The sequence below is a fragment of the Sceloporus undulatus genome, chromosome 3, assembly GCF_019175285.1.
Source record: "Sceloporus undulatus isolate JIND9_A2432 ecotype Alabama chromosome 3, SceUnd_v1.1, whole genome shotgun sequence".
In the NCBI taxonomy this organism is placed as follows: domain Eukaryota; kingdom Metazoa; phylum Chordata; class Lepidosauria; order Squamata; family Phrynosomatidae; genus Sceloporus; species Sceloporus undulatus.
The window spans coordinates 232353272-232370649 of NC_056524.1; the positions used below are offsets into that span (position 1 = coordinate 232353272).

General features: G+C 41.0%; 2 protein-coding genes across 4 annotated transcripts in view; one reads left to right on the forward strand and one right to left on the reverse strand.

Moving 5' to 3' along the window:
- The window catches only part of LOC121924733 (guanylate cyclase soluble subunit beta-2-like), a 38410-nt gene extending 26282 nt beyond the window's left edge, over nucleotides 1-12128 (forward strand). For all 3 annotated transcript variants that reach the window (XM_042456093.1, XM_042456094.1, XM_042456095.1), the window contains 6 exons: nucleotides 11-159; nucleotides 2904-3050; nucleotides 5725-5879; nucleotides 6265-6464; nucleotides 8605-8727; nucleotides 11010-12128. In XM_042456093.1, the coding sequence (XP_042312027.1) occupies nucleotides 11-159; nucleotides 2904-3050; nucleotides 5725-5879; nucleotides 6265-6464; nucleotides 8605-8727; nucleotides 11010-11164 (929 nt within the window). In that variant the 3' untranslated portion in view covers nucleotides 11165-12128. The remainder of the gene's footprint in view (nucleotides 1-10; nucleotides 160-2903; nucleotides 3051-5724; nucleotides 5880-6264; nucleotides 6465-8604; nucleotides 8728-11009) is intronic.
- Nucleotides 12129-15439: 3311 nt separating this feature from the next.
- Nucleotides 15440-17378, reverse strand: part of LOC121925961 (putative coiled-coil domain-containing protein 195) — an 8534-nt gene continuing 6595 nt past the window's right edge. Inside the window, exon 3 of the mRNA XM_042458522.1 lies at nucleotides 15440-15572. Coding sequence (XP_042314456.1) covers nucleotides 15440-15572 — 133 coding nt within the window. The remainder of the gene's footprint in view (nucleotides 15573-17378) is intronic.

Genomic DNA, 17378 nt, shown 5'->3' on the forward strand with positions numbered 1-17378 from the left:
TTGTTTGCAGGAGAGTTCAAGGAATGCACAATATTATTCAGTGATGTTGTAACTTTCACCAACATTTGTGCCCAGTGTGAACCTATTCAAATAGTTCTTATGTTAAATGAGATGTATCTACGATTTGACAGGCTGACCACCGTGCATGATGTCTATAAGGTATTTGTTCTGCAGTTTGCATTAATTTCATGAGAGTGATGTAAGGGAAAGGGAGGAACAGATGTCAAGAATAATTTCTTCTCAACTTTTCCTTGCCTTAGAAGTAGAAGAATGTCTGAGGCTGTTTGAGTTTCTCTGCTTTTTTTGCCTTCAGAGTCCTAGAGGAACCTATAAAAGTAAAGGATGTAGAGGCTGGTAAACAGTTCTTGTTTAGAATTCCTCGGTTATGCATCATACCCAGGTGGTGATGCTGTTGTTGCTTTTGCCTTGCTCTGCCCTGGTTTTCCCTTCAAATTGCCTAGACTGTTTGTCTCTTCGCTGTCTGTTTGTCCTTAAATATCCTCTATGCCACCACCTGTCATTAGCTAAGTGACAAGAGGGGATAGCAATAGTTTAACAAAATGATTCAGAAAACTCCAAACAGTGAACAGCTATAATAGCAATAGTAAAACTGGTACTGCTGGAAGTATTATTATTAGTAGTAGTATTAGTAGTAATGGCTGGAATTTACTATCATAGTTATGAATGTATAACCTAGAGCTACATATCCATAAATGATCCATATTCACAAAGACTATGCACCTACTATTACCATGATTGTAAATGTTTTCCAGTTCAGAGTTAGTGGCTGCTGCAAGTAGTAGCACCACCTCAATCAGATGGTATCATATTTATGTTTCCACCTGCTCCCTCCAATGATCTCCAGTGCAAGGAGGAATTGCAATAAGGACCCTGCCTCTGAATGTTGTTGCACTGGAGGTAGCTGGTAGGAAGGGAGAAGAAACATTAGTCTGCTGGAACCTATGAACCTCTTCTGATCAAGAGGAAAACAGACCTCTGTTGCTCACTGCATCTGTTGCCTGGTAGAGCAGGATTGTGGGGGGAACTGGGCCAGGAGACACTACATATTTAAGGATACTAATTAAAGTAACTAATTGATCTAGGATGTCAGCCAATAATATGTTTTCACAGTACTTCAGTATAACAATGGCTAGACAACTAAGGTGGGCCTAATGAACCAATTCTTTAATGGTAAGTCTACTAATAGGATTCAGGACCTTGTAGAATTCCTAGGTTAGATAAGCAGCAGGGCTTGTGTAACTTTAACCCTTAACAGATCATGAAGCAGAACAAGATACTGTAAAGCTCCACCAAATGGGATGAGGGTACTTGTCTTCCCTCAGATTCAAAATCCCAACTTTTAGCCACAGCTGTCTACTTCTAACATGGCTTTTGCCTCCTTACTGGAGTGTGAGGAGTGAGGACATGGATGAGCACCCAGATTTTTTCCTGTTACTGAGTGTACAGTCCATGATCCATCCTCCCAACTCTCCACTGCTGAGACAATAGCCATGTTGGGAGAGGAGGACTATGGCTGAAAGTTGCAGTCTAGAAGCTGAGGGAAGACAAATATGTTTGTTCTGCTTGATGGAGCTTTATGGTACTTTGTCCTGCACCACAACCTGTTAAAGATTAAAGTTACAGAAGCCCTGTCCCAGACCCAGTCTGGCAAGTCTAGGCCAGCATGTGGTAAAATAATCTAATTACTGAAGGTGAAAAATTTCCATGTTAATTAAAAAATTGGACATAAAAATAAAGAACCAGCCTAAGATGACAAATGGAAGGTTATCCAATTTTATAGTGCTGGAAGACTTTGCCTTATTATGAACACCATCAACTCAGTGAAAATTCTGTCCATGGATGTCTCATTTCCAGGATTCCACTTCACATCTGTTGCTATGTTACACTGTGCTCAACCATTATACTGTATAAGAAGGAAAAAGTATGGGGGGATTCAATGTAGGGATGTAGGGGAAATTCATCCGGTCTGAACCTTCATACAAATCTACTACATTTGGACCTGCTGAGCCTATAAGGAAGTCAGACTGCACTTGCATGCCACAATCAGCACTTCTTGCAACTTTGCAATGTAGTTTGCAACTAAAAATGCACAAAATAGTTATATTGTAAGAAATGTACACCCTCCAAATGTGTATATTGAGAAAAATTATGCACAAAAAGGCCCTACTAATTTGGGGGAAATTCTTGTGGAAAGTATGTACCTAGGAAAGTCTGTACAAAAATATGTATTTTTGGAAAAGGCATAAAAATGCATATTAGTTGTGAACAAATTTTGCTGCATTTGAGAAATGATACAAATTCTGACTGGAAGAGATGTATATTTGGGAAAAGGAGAAATTTGTCAAGACTGAAACTAATATTTCCCCTCCATTTCTATAGGTTATTGGGAAGTAAGGGCTTTAAAAAAAATTAAAAGAAAAATCTTGGATTTTTAAAGAATGATTACAAAGAAAAAAAGCTCCCCAAAAAAGTGGAAAAGAAAAGAAAAGAAAAAGAGGGGGAAGGTACATTGGATATGAACAAGGCTTAGGCATACACACTGACATAAGCTGACCATATTTCCAAAACCACATTTGTTTTTGAAGCTGACATCCACAAACTACATTTTCATGTGTAGCACAAGTGCTAAGATCTAACCATTGAATGATAGATGGTGAATGTTCATCTTTCAATTTGAAAGTGTAAGGGTTTTTTTGTGATAGTAAAAGTACCCCCAATCCAGCAATGTTGACCCTCTTTTAAATTGTACAAAGCTGGAGCTGCTCTGTTGTCAATAGCTAAGAACTTAAAATGACTGGGCAAATTATTTACTTTTTTTAATCTTGAAGATGCTCAGACAGAGATTATTGTAATGGTAGAATGTCTGTGTTTCTTTTTTAAAGGTGGAGACTATAGGGGATGCCTACATGGTGGTTGGGGGTGTTCCTGTGCCTGTATCAACACATGCTGAAAGGGTTGCCAACTTTGCTCTGGGAATGATCATAGCAGCCAAAGACATCAAGAATCCAGTTTCTGGAAATCCTATTCAAGTGAGTTTAAAAGTAACTGTTTTTACTTGTTATTTGTGAAGAAAGATACTTTGGAATGGATGCAACTTCACACTTGATTTGTGATTCACTCATACTCAGTGAACAAACCCAATAAAATGAATAGGATTTAGGTTAATCTCATTGACTCCTCAACATCATAAAAACCACCATGGCATATCTTGGAAAATACACAGAAATGGCCCAGCACCAATGTCCAGAGCATTAATATGCACACAGAGCTCTTATGCTCGCAAGGATAATTCATTCAGGATATTTGATAATTTGTGGCATTCTAGATGTTGTTGTTGAGTTAGAATTCCCATAATCACTCATCACTGATTATACTGGCTAGTGCTGATGGAACATCTGAAGGGCCACATATTTTCCCATCCCTGGCTTACTAATTCAAATGCATGCATTCGGAGTGCTGCCCTTTCTGTTAAAAACAATCAGGAACTTTGGTCATGCAGAAGTGCCAGAGAGCAAACAGAGATCTTGATTTGGAACTGGGACATGCAGGTCAGAGCAGCCAGAGTCTTCTCTGGCTGCAAGCGGGTCAGAACTCCATTGACCACATGGCCTGCTCCCAAGGCAGGCCATGAAAGCAGGGGCCAACCAGTACCATGAGGAGTCAGTTTATCTTGGCTCCTTTTTGCTCTGGACTTAAGGAATGGAACATGGCTTCGGTGTAAATCTGAATGCTTTGGAGGCTTGTGTTGTCTAAAGGCCACACCTCCAAAGTGGCCAGAATCCACTTCATTTTGGCTGTCTGTTTCATCCCACGTGGTACATACCTTTCTGTTTTTATATTGAGATATGCTGCCAAGGCAGTAGAAACACATATGCAGCCTTAATGTCTCTACAGCATTAGTTTTGAGTAGCCTCAGAACATTAATCCACTGTAGACTAGAGAAGTGGGGTTTAATAGGATTTTATCAAAGCTGGCAACTATAAAGGATGTTCAGCATTCATGAAATGGCTGTGTATAATCTTGTGATTCAGACTGTGCAGCTGGGGCTGGAGAAAGACATTTTTTCCCCCAAAAAATCATGAGACAGATGTTATACCTAGCAATGTGTACATACATTCATGCATGTGTGTGCATGTCCCAACATGCACACTTTTTACCCCACTATTAATCTACAATAGTTTGCAGATTTTTTAAAAAGTTATGCTTTGCCCCAGCCCCTGCAAATTTTTTTCAGAGGCAAAAGTAGGATGTTTTATGCCACTATGGTTGAGGCATTCCTTTTTCAAACTGCTTTCAGCTCTCCAAAATTTCTGCCATATCTCTTCAGATGATAATGAAATAATTTATTGGTGTTTTTTCAGTGTATTCAGTTCATTGATCAGTTACTTACATTTAACAGCCCCCCCCCCAAAAAAAAACCCAAGGTGAATAATGAAAGGAGACATGCCCTCAGCCTACAATAATGTTCAAGGAGACATTTTTCACCCTATGGTGGTTCCCATTTTATATACTCAAAATGTGATTATCCGAATGATCATCTGCACCTGTATAATCCTATCAGTGCACTGAAATTAATGTTTGAGCCACAAATCTTGTCCCATCATTGAAAGATGTTAGGAGATTATTGCACAGGATTTGGCTGCAACTATCCCAGACGAGATAGTCATGCATTTAACCCTCAATGAAGGACCTTACTGCATTCTCCCATGGTTGGGCTGTAGGCAGAGTATGTGCAGTCCATGCTTGTCCTGTAGCTTTTCAAGAATGGGATTTTCCTATTCCCGAAAAGCTATGGGATAAGCCAGGGTGCAAATGGGCTGCCTATGGCCCAACTATGGGAGAGTGTGGTAAAGTCCGTCATTGAGGGATAAACATGCATCTATCCCATTAGGGATAGTCATGTCCAAGTTTCGTACAATAATCTCATAAGTATGAAAGGTACTAGGAATAGGGCTTTTATTGTGGTGACCCCACATTTAAAGAATTCACTCTCCCTAGATAATTATGTGAGAGCCAGCATGGTTAAGTGCTTGACTAGGATACTAGGGGACCAGGGCTGGAATCCCCACTTAGACATGGAAACCCACTGTGTGACCCTGGGCAAATCACACTTCAATCTCAGAGGAAGAAAGTGCAAACCCTCTCTGAACAAATTCTGCCACGAAAACCCTGTGATGGGGTTACTTTAGGATTGCCATAAATCAGAACTGACTTGAAGGCACACAACAACAAGAAATCTGTGTGATTGCCTTACTAAGTGAGCAACTTATTTTTAAAAAAAATCCCTCAAGATATTTTCATTTCACTCTGAGTTGTACCTATCACCGTGGCTTGTATGAGTGTATAGGCTGCATCAATAGAAGTATAGTGTCTAGATCAAGAGACGTAATAGTGCCACTATATTCTGATTTGGTCAGGACCCACCTGGAATATTGTGTCCAGTTCTGGGCACCACAATTTAAAAAGGATGTTGAGGAACTGGAGCATGTCCAAAGGAGAGTGACTAAAATGGTGAAGGGTCTGGAAACTATGACCTATGAGGAACGACTTAGGAAGCTGGGGATGTTGAGCTTGGAGAAGAGAAGGTTAAGGGGTGATATGATAGCCCTTTTTCTTTGTGTGTTAAAGATGATGGATGAGTTGCACTTGAAGTAAATATGTTGTGGATAAGATTTTTATTTTTACTTTTAAACTCTCACTCAGATTAGAGTTGGGATCCACACTGGACCTGTCCTTGCTGGTGTTGTTGGAGAAAAAATGCCACGTTATTGCTTATTTGGAGACACTGTAAATATTGCATCCCGTATGGAGAGCCATGGCGTACCAAGCAAAATTCACCTGAGTGCCAATGTTCATCAGTAAGTAACGTCTGGGCAATGTGTTCTTTTAAGACAGTTTTTCATGAAAATGCTGCCTTAGGTTCATACATGATGGTATCTCCTCTCATAACATGTGCTGCTTTAAGGCTTTATGTCGTAAAACAGAGGCTGGATGGGCATCTGTCAGGCATGCTTTGATTGAGATTTCCTTCATGACAGGGGGTTGGACTGGATGGCCCTTGCGGTCTCTTCCAACTCTATGATTCTATGATTCTGTGAATGTGTCCCTGATCTTTGTAGTGTCGTCAGTGCATTGCCTAGTAATAATCAAATTTTTCACAGAGCTTATGAAGGCACTTATTGTTTTATAAGGACATTTCTTCAAAATCCTCTGCTGAAATGTGTTGTTCTCTTTATTTTTCAGGTGCTTAAAGGACAAGAATTTTGAGATGATGGAAAGAGGAGAAATTGACGTGAAAGGCAAAGGGAAAATGCATACATACTTCCTCATCCGAAATACAACTGCAACAGAGAGTGAAATCATAGGGAGGCCTGATCTCAACCATGAATCTGCTCAACTGTATCAAGAATGCAGAGTTGAAGAATTTCAAAAGTTTTCACAAGGTAGATGACAGAAAACCAACATATTTTTCTATTTCTGATGCCTGACTTAAGAAAGCCATTGGCTGATATCCTGCATGGGACACATAGCTATGATGTCAGAGCTACACTCTGGAGATTATCAGATGCGGGGGTTAATGACAGGAGGACAGGAACAAAACACCATTCTCCCATCCTTATTGTGTGATTGCATGAAAGTCGCATGAAGACACAGGGCACTTATCTCGTGATTATCCTGTTGTGAGCGGGGCTGGCGTAGCAGGCTGCATGGCAGTCACTGACTCCTCCCTCTTGGGTTCTCCATGCGGGCAACAAACTTACACCACTCAGGGTAACGTGCTCTGTAACTTCTTTAATGCCACAAACTTGCGTCCCAACCAGTAACAGAAAACAAACAAACGCTTCCTCCAGCTAATCAGAAACTATTAACCCACTCTTTCTCTGAGTCGCCGTCCCTTAAGGTCCCGCTCTCCTTTCTCTGGGTTCCCAGCCTTGTCTCCAGGGTCAGCGGGCCCCTGAATACTTCTCCAGGGGTTCCTGTTCAGACTTCTCTACTTCAGAGGGTTCTTGCCCCACTTCCCAGTGATCCCCTTTTGGGTCCCATCATTCGTCCTCCAAGTCCTTCAAACCTTGAGGCGCCCGTTCCTCTTCGTCAGAGAAGGGGAAGTCTCCTTCCTCCCGGGGATTACGTAGGTGGATTTCCTCATGAGGACCCCTTCTCCGGCTCTGTGACCTTCGCCGAAGCGAGATGGGGGTCCCGTCCCGTTTTGGGCTTCTTAATACCTGCGCTCGCCCTCCTCCGGCCGCCACTTCGCGCCCAGCTCTTCCGCATCTGTCCCTTCCTCCCGCACGCCTGGCCACTCCCTCCTTTATTCTCCCTGGGGACCACTCTCAACCTCCTCCAGACTCCACCTCCAGCCCTTTCCTTTCCTCCCCTCCCCCTTCCGCCACCTGGGCCTCCTTAGCCTCTTCATCTTTCCCCAAGCCAGACGTCGCCTCACTACACCCGCCAATAAAGAGGAATTGACCCATCACTTCAGAATTAATGGGTTGTTCCATTATTAAGAAATGGAGGTAAATGACGGAACAATTCCTCTTCATTGACAGGATAATCACAGGATAATCACGACATCATCTGATAATTTTCATGCAAGGACAGGAGCATGGTGCTTCGCTCCCATCCTTCTCCTGTCATTCCCCCCCCCCATCTGATAATCTCCTTCATCTCCAGATCTAACTTTTTGAAACCCACCTTAAAAAGCCTGGCAGCTGTACCAAGTGAATGAATTCTGCAGCACTCAGTATGGCTGCCTAGCTTTTTAGGTGGGTTTAAGGGACAGTTGTGGTTGTGGCAATGGTACCACAATTGTAAATGTGAATATAAAACAGCCATAAGGTTGTACGTCTAGCTAATTACATAATAATTGCCTAAAAGTATGCTAGCCATTGTTTATTGTAGCCAAAAACAGCACCATCTTTTCACAATGCTTGCAAATGCTTGCAGGTTACCCTTACATTTGCAGAAGTGCCAAAAAAAAAAAAAAAAAAAAAAAAAAAAACACCCTAAAGAAAAACATCTAAAGGGGTGGGAGAGGACCACAAAAACATCCCATTGCTGACATCCCATGCTCAGTAGAATGCTCATTTACCACATAGGAAATGGAAAGTCTGTAGGAAGGTGAAATGACATGGAGTTGCACAGTCCATTGTAAAAGGATGGAATTCACTGCAACAAAAACAGTGATGGTTACCAACATGGTTGGTTTTTAAAGGCGATTGGATGAATGCATTTAAGATAGAGCCATCAAATGCTGCAAGCCAGGAAGGGTGTATAATAACTACAGTGACATGATGGTTCTTCACATCAGTAACTGGGGAAAATGAGGTAGAGGGTGCAGTTTCACACATGACTTACTAATGGGCTTTCCATAGGCAACACCTTGGCTGCTGTGTGAATGGAACATTAGCATAAATAAACTTTCGATCTGATCCAGCATGTTTTTCTTATGTTCTTATGGAGTATTGCATAGGAGTGCATTCTGAGTAACTGGAATACTGAACAGAAGAACTTTCCACTGCAGAATTCTATTGTAAATCTTTCTTCCAGTTGTTAAAATTCTGTCTTTTTCTGTTCTTTTTCAAGCTGTACAACTAAATTCAAATGAAGAATCATTTCCTATCATAGCAATGAAATATGCAGATACTTCCACAGAAGCACAAACCAACATTAAAAGAAAGAATGAAACGAGAACCAAAGATTTAGCAGGTATCAAGAAAATTGGGATTGGGATTTAGGATGCCTTTAATTTTAACTCTACCTTGAGAGGGAAAAAGAATGATTCCTTGTGCAAAGTGCACTAAGGAAGGAACTTGAAGAAGTTCCTGGTTTGAAACCCCCCAGATAGGTTTGTGTGAATTGATGGACTCATGCTCATTTTCTTTAAATTTTAATTATGTCTCCTACAACCTGCAAGGAGCATGAAAAAGGACAGAATGGAGTCGAAAACAAAACAAAAGAAGATATCCACTTAGGGTCTTATATCTGTCCGCTGCTATATAGCCCTGAGTTGGGAAGCAGCTCTAAGCTTTATACTACTACTCTCTCGCTTTCAAGCTGCTGCTGCCTGAAGGCTGTGTTGAGGGTATTAGATGCTCTTCTGTCCTCTGCTGTCTTCTTTAGTTGGTCCCCCCCCCCCCCCCCCGAGTTCTTCTTGGACTCTTTCCTCTCTCAGATATTCTGCTCTTACTCACAATTTCTCCCCTTCCAATATCTTCCTTAGACTTTCTCATGGCAGCTTCCCAGTGATCAAGAGAGGTTGTGCTTCATGCTGGCTGTATATACCACTCAGGGCTTGCCTACATGGTCCAATGAAATGGGCTCAGATCATCTTCACAATGAGCTGTCTACATGATGTATGGGATGACTGAGGTCAAATCTTGGCCTTTTCAGTGCCTCAGGGCTTTAATTCGGGGGGGGGGGGGAGAGGTAATTGGAATTTACTCCAAATTTGAGTGAAGTTTGATGAAAAATGTGTGATTAGTTATGCCAGTGTCACCTTGCTGTGTCTGTGAGTGTGCGGCATTAATAGGGTCACTGCAAACCATAAGAATGCAAGGTGAGGCCAGCATTCTTCAATCCACACAAACAAACCTGTTTTCATTTTAACCAAGTACAGTTGTGCACTTGGTCTGTATTCTGCTTTTAAAAGGGTTTTTTTTTTGGTACCTCGGTACAAATCAGTAGCATAGCCAAACTATAGCCTTTGAAATGGGGGGTCATTTCTAAGTACTGTAGCAGAAAGATCACTTTCCTTTAGAAAATTGGTCCAATGTGTTCAGAGTGGGGATTCTTCTTTTATAATGATGTTCTGCACTGAAGACCCCACCAAAGAACCTAACAGATTACAGTTATACTTCTAAACTCCTCAAAGTAGCTAGTTACTGTTATAGTCATATATTTAATATATATTTCTCAACTAACAAATAACTAACATTGTTACTTCTGAATGCTACAACTGGTTCCTCACATCTGACTCTCACCTCACTACCCACAACAAAGCATGAGACAGCTGCATGAGCTAGTGCTTGAAGTATGAGATATTTTTCTTCCACCCTTTAGTGAGCCCATACACACCAGTAATTAGGAGAGCATCTAAGCACTTACACTGCAAAAGAAGTGAAGTTCCAGATACCTTAGGCCCAGAACAGACAAGCCAAATGCTCCATGCTGGCACCGATTTTAGGCTTAGGGACCACACACCAACCACACAGTCCCTAACCCTAGCATGGTGCAGCAGCACAATAGTGGTGGCTTCCTGTCCATATTGGCACCACCATTTTGATGTAAGCAATGTGTGGTATCCGCACATCACCGCATGTCACGAGTGCTGCTGGGCTCCTCTCAAAGCAGGTGTTGGTGGAGGGCTTTTATATCCTCGGGCTGAGTTTGGAGGACCCACACTGCCTCTGGCTCGGAGGGCTGGAATGAAGAGGAGGAGAGCTCAGGCGTGCCCAAGGCCAAACACCAGCACTCTCTCTCTGCTGTGGGCTCCTCTCCCATGTCACGAGTGCACCAGTGGCACACTCTCAATATCACTCCAGCATCCCAGAAGGAACCCATGGTTTGGGGGCTGCACCGTCCCTCCGGAGTAAAAAGAAGCGCCTGCAGGCCACCATTTCTCGGCAGACTGTACTCCCCCATAGTAACACTTCATTAAGTTCCAAGTGCATTGTACCTTACACAAACCTTAGTTATTGGGTAAAGAAATTCTCCAATAATTCCAAATAGTTCAATATTTATAACTAGTTACCTCAGAGCTCTTTATCTAAGAAGGCTTTTCATTATTCACCAAAGAGGATTTTAGGAGATTTTTTTTATAAAGAAGCCCATATTATATGGGTCTGAAAGCAGGTTTACTCAGTTATGATGCTTTTCATTGTCATATGAACCTATGTTTCAAAGATTTTATTAGGTTTCCTCATGATGTAGCTGTGAATAGAAGATCCATTATCTTGATGAGCTCTCATAGAAGAACTATGTCTTTACAGTCAGAGCACATGATGGAGAGTCCTATGTAAGTCTCCATGGTGACCAGCAGTCGAATAAAGACCCCCCTCCCCATCATATGCAAGGAAGAAGCAAACCAGCAGCAGAGGCACCGCGGATCAGGAATGTCAGATCCAATTTCTGCAACGTACTTTAAACAGCTCCTGAATTTTTCAAGCTGAACAGTGTGAGTGTATTTTGTGATGTTGTATTTTGCTATTGCTCTCTTGGAGTCTTGACTTTGCATAAAAGTAGTACAACATGTGCTCCCAATATTGACATATTTTGAAATCACTGGTAGCAATAATGAAACAAAGGTTGGCATTTTTACAACCAGTGTTGACTTATCTTACCCGTATGAACATGACACATCTAGTGGCGTGAGATGGAAAGAGGATTGTCCTCCATGTGTCTGCATATTTAAATGTGTTTGTTATCTTATTCCAAAGTCTGCTACATTTCAGAAAAGAATGACTGGATTCAGGAATCAGGCTAGTAGTGCACATGAGCCTGGCTAAGATTTCTTCAATAGTACTGCAACAGTTGGCCCCCAGACTTGCTCTGGACATCTGTTCACAAGCCAAGAACCATGCCATCTCCCTTCTTGGCATTGCTGGCCTCTCCCTGGAGTCGCCACACTGCAGCAGCTTCATGGACAGGCCTCCCAGTGCACTGCTGCTTCTCCGAAGGGTAGGATCACCTGTGACCAAAGCGATAGAACAGAGGGACACCCAAATTACATGGTAGAGGCCTCCAAAGACCCTCTGAAGGTGGCTCCAGGGACAGGGGATGTGCTAGCCATGCCAATGTAATTTTATCCTTGCCAGCGCATGCAGACAATGCTGCACCACAACACTGGGTTTGGCCCAGTGCTTGCAGCCACCTGGCAACCAATCCAAAGCCACTTCCAGAGCATAGTGCTATAGACTGGCCCTGGACTTACTGACCAATGCAGGCAAGACCTCTGACTCCCCTCCTGTGACCCACTTTTGTGTGAACATATTTAGTCCAGAACCCACTTTATATTTTTTGCTGTAATAATCAGGAGTTATTCTAGTGCAGTGGTTCCCAACCTTCCTAATGCCGTGACCCCTTAATACAGTTCCTCATGTTGTGGTGACCCAAACCCATGAAATTTTTTTCATTGCTACTTCATAACTGTAATTAAATAGGTGTTTTCCAGTGGTCTTAGGAGACCCCATGAAAGGGTCATTTGACCCCGAAAGGGGTCCCAACCCACAGGTTGGGAACCACTGTTCTAGTCCAACTCCTATTTCTGATGTTTTGTATGAAGGTATTCCAGTACCTTCTCGTACAGTGGTTCTCCTAGACTGCACAATGGCTACTGGATGGTACCCAGGTACAGCTCCTAAACTGCTACTGATTAGCCATCAGATATATGCATCTGCCATCCATTCTCCTCGTAAACTTTCATATAAGTAGGATGGAGGGACCTTATGGTCTTCTAAATTCAGTAAGGATCTAGAGAACCGTATGTTATCAAAACTTGAATTCCTCAAAGATTCTGATATATGGGAGGTACCATAAGCATCAGCCCTCACATTTAATAATCTGAAAAATGCTGCCTCTGAATTTGGAAGCTCCACTTAGCTTCCAAATAGAATCAGTCTCTGTGAAAAATTGCTCAATAGTTTCCTCTCTTATACTTTTTTATACAAAGAGATACAAGATTCAGGGCCCTGTGTTTATTGTGTTTCAGAAAGAAAATCCGTTCAGAGCAGGTAATTGGTTCAGGAAGGAAAGAGTGAACAGTCCCCCTTTCTTCCTCCTAAGTCCTTCAGTAAGCCTGGAACCACCTTTAACTGTTTTGCATAATAGAAACTGAGGTGGAGGAGAAGGAAACAGAACTACAAGTTACATGTAGTTCATCTTGAAAATAGAGTGTATTGATTTCATGCACAGCTGTTTAACATCCTAGTTTTAACCACTGTGTCAGTAAATCTCATGGAAGGCCAGCAGCCATAGTTGCAGTGTGTAGTTGACTGAATTGGTGTGGTTGCCAATGAGTTTCAGTATATGCAGGTATGGTCTTCTTATCTGTATGAATGTCACTGTGAATGCACCATCATGGTGTATCGCATCATTTCTATTTGGGCAATAAATGTTTTATATGAAGTATCAAATTAGCATTCTTTTTTTATGTAAAAAAAAAACACAATTGTCATTTATGAAGGGCTATTTTTAACAAGAAAATCATTTTTGCTGAAGTATCCAGATGGTACTGCGCCTACCATAGGTAGGTCCAAAACACTGTGCAGAAATAATCCAGTTTGAGATTGCTTTAACTGCCCTAGCTCAGTGCTAGGGAATCCTGGGAATGGTAATTTATTGTGGCACCAGAACTCTCTGACAGAGAAGTCTAAATGTCTCACAAAATTACAGTTCCCAGAATTCCCTAGCATTGAGTCAGGGCAGTTAAAGCAGTCTCAAACTGGATTATTTCATGTTGCATAGACTATATGGTTTCTCTGAATTCCATCACACCCTTGTTAACAGTCTGATGTTCTCAAGTTGGGTCCAGGTAGACAGCTACAAGTTGATTTCAAGATTCAAAATGACTAAACATTGAAAAGCCTTAACCTTAATTTAACAGTAATCTGTCTTCTTCCTCCATATGCTGTGTATGTAATGTTTGAAATGTTTTCATCCATTATGTATCAGCCCAGGGGGACATCTAGCCAATTTAGATTTGATTGATACATCACCTAAAGTGGTTGATATAATACATTTGACTATTCATGAGTGACCTGTTTGCCTAGATAGACAACAAACTATAAATGTGTGATCACTAGAGTAATTGATAAGTTAAAGGCTCATGATGAAGGATCCAACTGTCAGTGGTTATTAAATATAATGATGAAACAGAACATTAATATATAGATATAGTATATGAACAAGATACTGTGGATAAACAAAAGAAACCAAATGCTTTATTATGTTTCTGGCTGAGCTTCTTGAAATCATCTGCTTACCTTGAGGATCCTACAGTTTCCATGATCCTCCAGCCAGCAAGTTCACTGGCTAGTAACCTTTTGACACTCCAAATATTGAGGCCTGGAATTCCCATCAGATTCATACAATATAGGATGATGATGATGATGATGATGATGATGATGATGATGATGATGATGATGCAACCTACCCTAGATGGATTCTAGCTTTGATCCACCAAGGCTCTAATATTTTTATGAATAGTCACCACAGTGTCAGATGGCTCTAACCATGGAACATTATGCTGCAAAGATATATGTAAGTACTGTATCTTTCCTGGAGACTCATTTATTACCTCCAGCTAATAAGGGGTCACTTGAATGAGCAGTTAAAGGTACATATCAGTTTATTCAGGTAAAGTGTCAGCTGGCATGAATGAAAAATTTAAAGATAGCATATAGGATGCATAAGCTAGTGTTTAGACTAGGTTCTACACCAGGGTTTGGCAATTCTGGAAGGCTAGGGGGCTGTTAGCCCCCAACAGAACTTGGGAGGGCCACACTCCCCATCCCCACCCTCATACACACACACAAAATATTTTTCCTCTTTCAGACACCCTGTAGGTGTCATAGGAGCACAGTCACCATGTTTTTGGGCTTTCCTGAGCCCCTAGAGGGCATTTTTGGGCATTTAAAAACATTTTTTTTGCAATATATATATATATATATATATATATCTACCCCAGAGGGCCTTGAAGGTCTCCAAATGTGGTGGAAATACCTTTCACTTTGTCACCAGAGGTCACATTTTAGAGCATTTTTAGTGAGGCAGGTCCTTGGGGCACAAAAGCAGCCCTGGGAACCACATGTGTCTGTGGTTGCACTTTGCTTACCCTGGTTTGGAATGAACGATTTTCATAATGAAAACTGGGTATTTAAAATCTACTATATTTTAAAGTACATTCATGTGTCAGAAAGTTGCCATAGGCTAAATGTGAATAGAGGCACCCACATTTTTACACCTCTAGGCAGAAGTGTTTCTATACTTCTTTAACATACTTTTCAGCTTCATAGGCAACCTCTCATATTCTTTACACTTTCAATATTTCTGACAGCTTGAGCAATAGAGAGAATATGTTATCTTGATCATTATTAAAAACACCACAGTGAAAACTATTATATTAAAAGCTGTTTAATGCAATCTTTGAGAAAAACCATGGAGTTAACAAAAATATCTATACAATGGAGAGGTATATGTTATTATTGGTTTCCAACAGTCCTTGCATAGGCTTTTGATGGTCTCTCTAACAAAGTTTTTATTTCCTAGATAAACAATCAATGAGTGACATGAAATGCTGCCTGGGTGATTTTCCAAAGGCATTCTGCCAAAGCACTTTGCAGAAATGTAATCCTAGGCAGGGCTATCGGTTGAGGCTAGGTTATCTCTGGAGTCAGCGATGGCCCTTTAAAAATTCACCAGCTCACATGTCCTTTTCAATAATGGTGCTTAACTGTTTTGTGTTCTGATTTTGTGGGCATGTGAAAGAACCTTGATTTTCCGAATAAGGTGACATGTCCACTGGTAACAAGAAACTGACGGCCTTTACTTTACCCCTGGGGGGGAAAACATGTAAAATATTTTGAGAACAATCTTTGATGAAAGGCTTTTCCTTCTTGTTTGCAAATACATCAGCACAACATGGCTTATCAATGCAAATGTACCCATATTAGAACTGTACAATCTAGTGAAAGGCTCTTGGATAGCACACACTAATATTCTACATTGGCTACTTAGTTACATCTGCATAGCTAAGTAATGTCTCCTGATCTGACCTCCCTCAGTTCACCTTAACAGCCAGCAGATGAATAGAGCGAAGGAGTTCATTCAGCTTTCACACAAGGTACAAGGAGGATGACATTTCCAAACCCTTTCTGCCAGCAAATAAGGCTGTGACATGGACTTGCAAGAGGGGTCTTGCTTCTGATTGTCACAGCCTCATTTAATGGTGGGAGAGGATTCAAAATGTCATCCTCATGTCCCAACTGGAAGCTAAATGGACTCCAGTTAGTAGCTCTTAAGGTGGGCTGGGGTGGCATTTATGTAGTTTTGTAGTAAGACTTGAATACAAAACAGTTACAGATTCATATCGCTAGGTTTTGAATCTGTAACTACAATACTGTAACTTCACAATCTGGAGAAACACAATATTTGGAAAATGTCTGTAATCTAGACAACAGTGTTCAAGGGAAACATGAAATATTCTTTCTACTTTCACTTTGAGTAAACTATCATTATTCTAGTTCTATCCTTCATTGCTTGCTTTAATATTCCAACATGACCAAACAGAGTAATTGCTGCAATACATAATGAACTAAAGTATTCCAACAGGACCACCCAGAGTAATTGCTGTAATACATAATGAATTAATGCTCTTAATCTTGCACAGGATCTACATGTTTCCCCCCATATATATGATAGCTAATGTATCTGATGTGCATAGTGGGGTTGAATACTAACACTGGGAACCCCATTCACACATGAATGTAGGATGATAAGGAATGTATTCCTTTGTCCTTGGCCAAACTGGCATAAATTGGGAGGAAATGCCTGTAAAATGCTCTGAAAGATAAATCCAGAGATCTTCTGAACATGGAGCAAGGACAAAACAATATACATTATGACAATTTTTGTACCTAGAAAGCCGGTTTCCCATTCCAGAACTATGTGTTGTTCACCATGTTTATCCCAAAATAAGTCACGTTGTCAGTGGGGTACAATGAATGGCATATAGTACTCACTTTATTGCCATGACAGTGACAACTGATTTTAAAGACTTGCAGTAGTTTATACCAGGGAGTTATAAGTCTGACTTTCCAGATGTTTTAAGTCCACAACTATCATAATCCCTTTGAGTTGTTCATGCTTGTTAAGACTAAGCAGGTTGTAAGCCAAAACATCTGGGTGGTCAAAGTATTCTCCTCCACAATTTACACCAGTGGTTCCCACTTTTGGTCCTTCATATGTTTGGCGCTTCAGGACCCATAAATCCTGATTGCTGGCCAAGTCAACTGGGGCTTCTGGGATCTGAATTCCAAAACATATAAGAGGACCAAAGGTTGGGAACCACTGCTTTACAACCACCAAAACTGACTTGATCCCCAGCTGTGAAAAAGTATTTTAAAGAAATTCATCAAAAATGGGTCCCTATGATGTCTCCTGGGTCAAGATTTTTTTTCAAAACATGAAGTTGAAACAAAATGCCTTTGGAGGAACAAAAAAATGGCAAAATTATCCCCATATCCCTCTAGGAGGTAGAGCATTTTTGGGCTATTTAAAAAAACTTTTGGAAAATTTTTGGGAGCGCTGGTAATAATAATAATAATAATAATAATAATAATAATAATAATAATAATAATAAT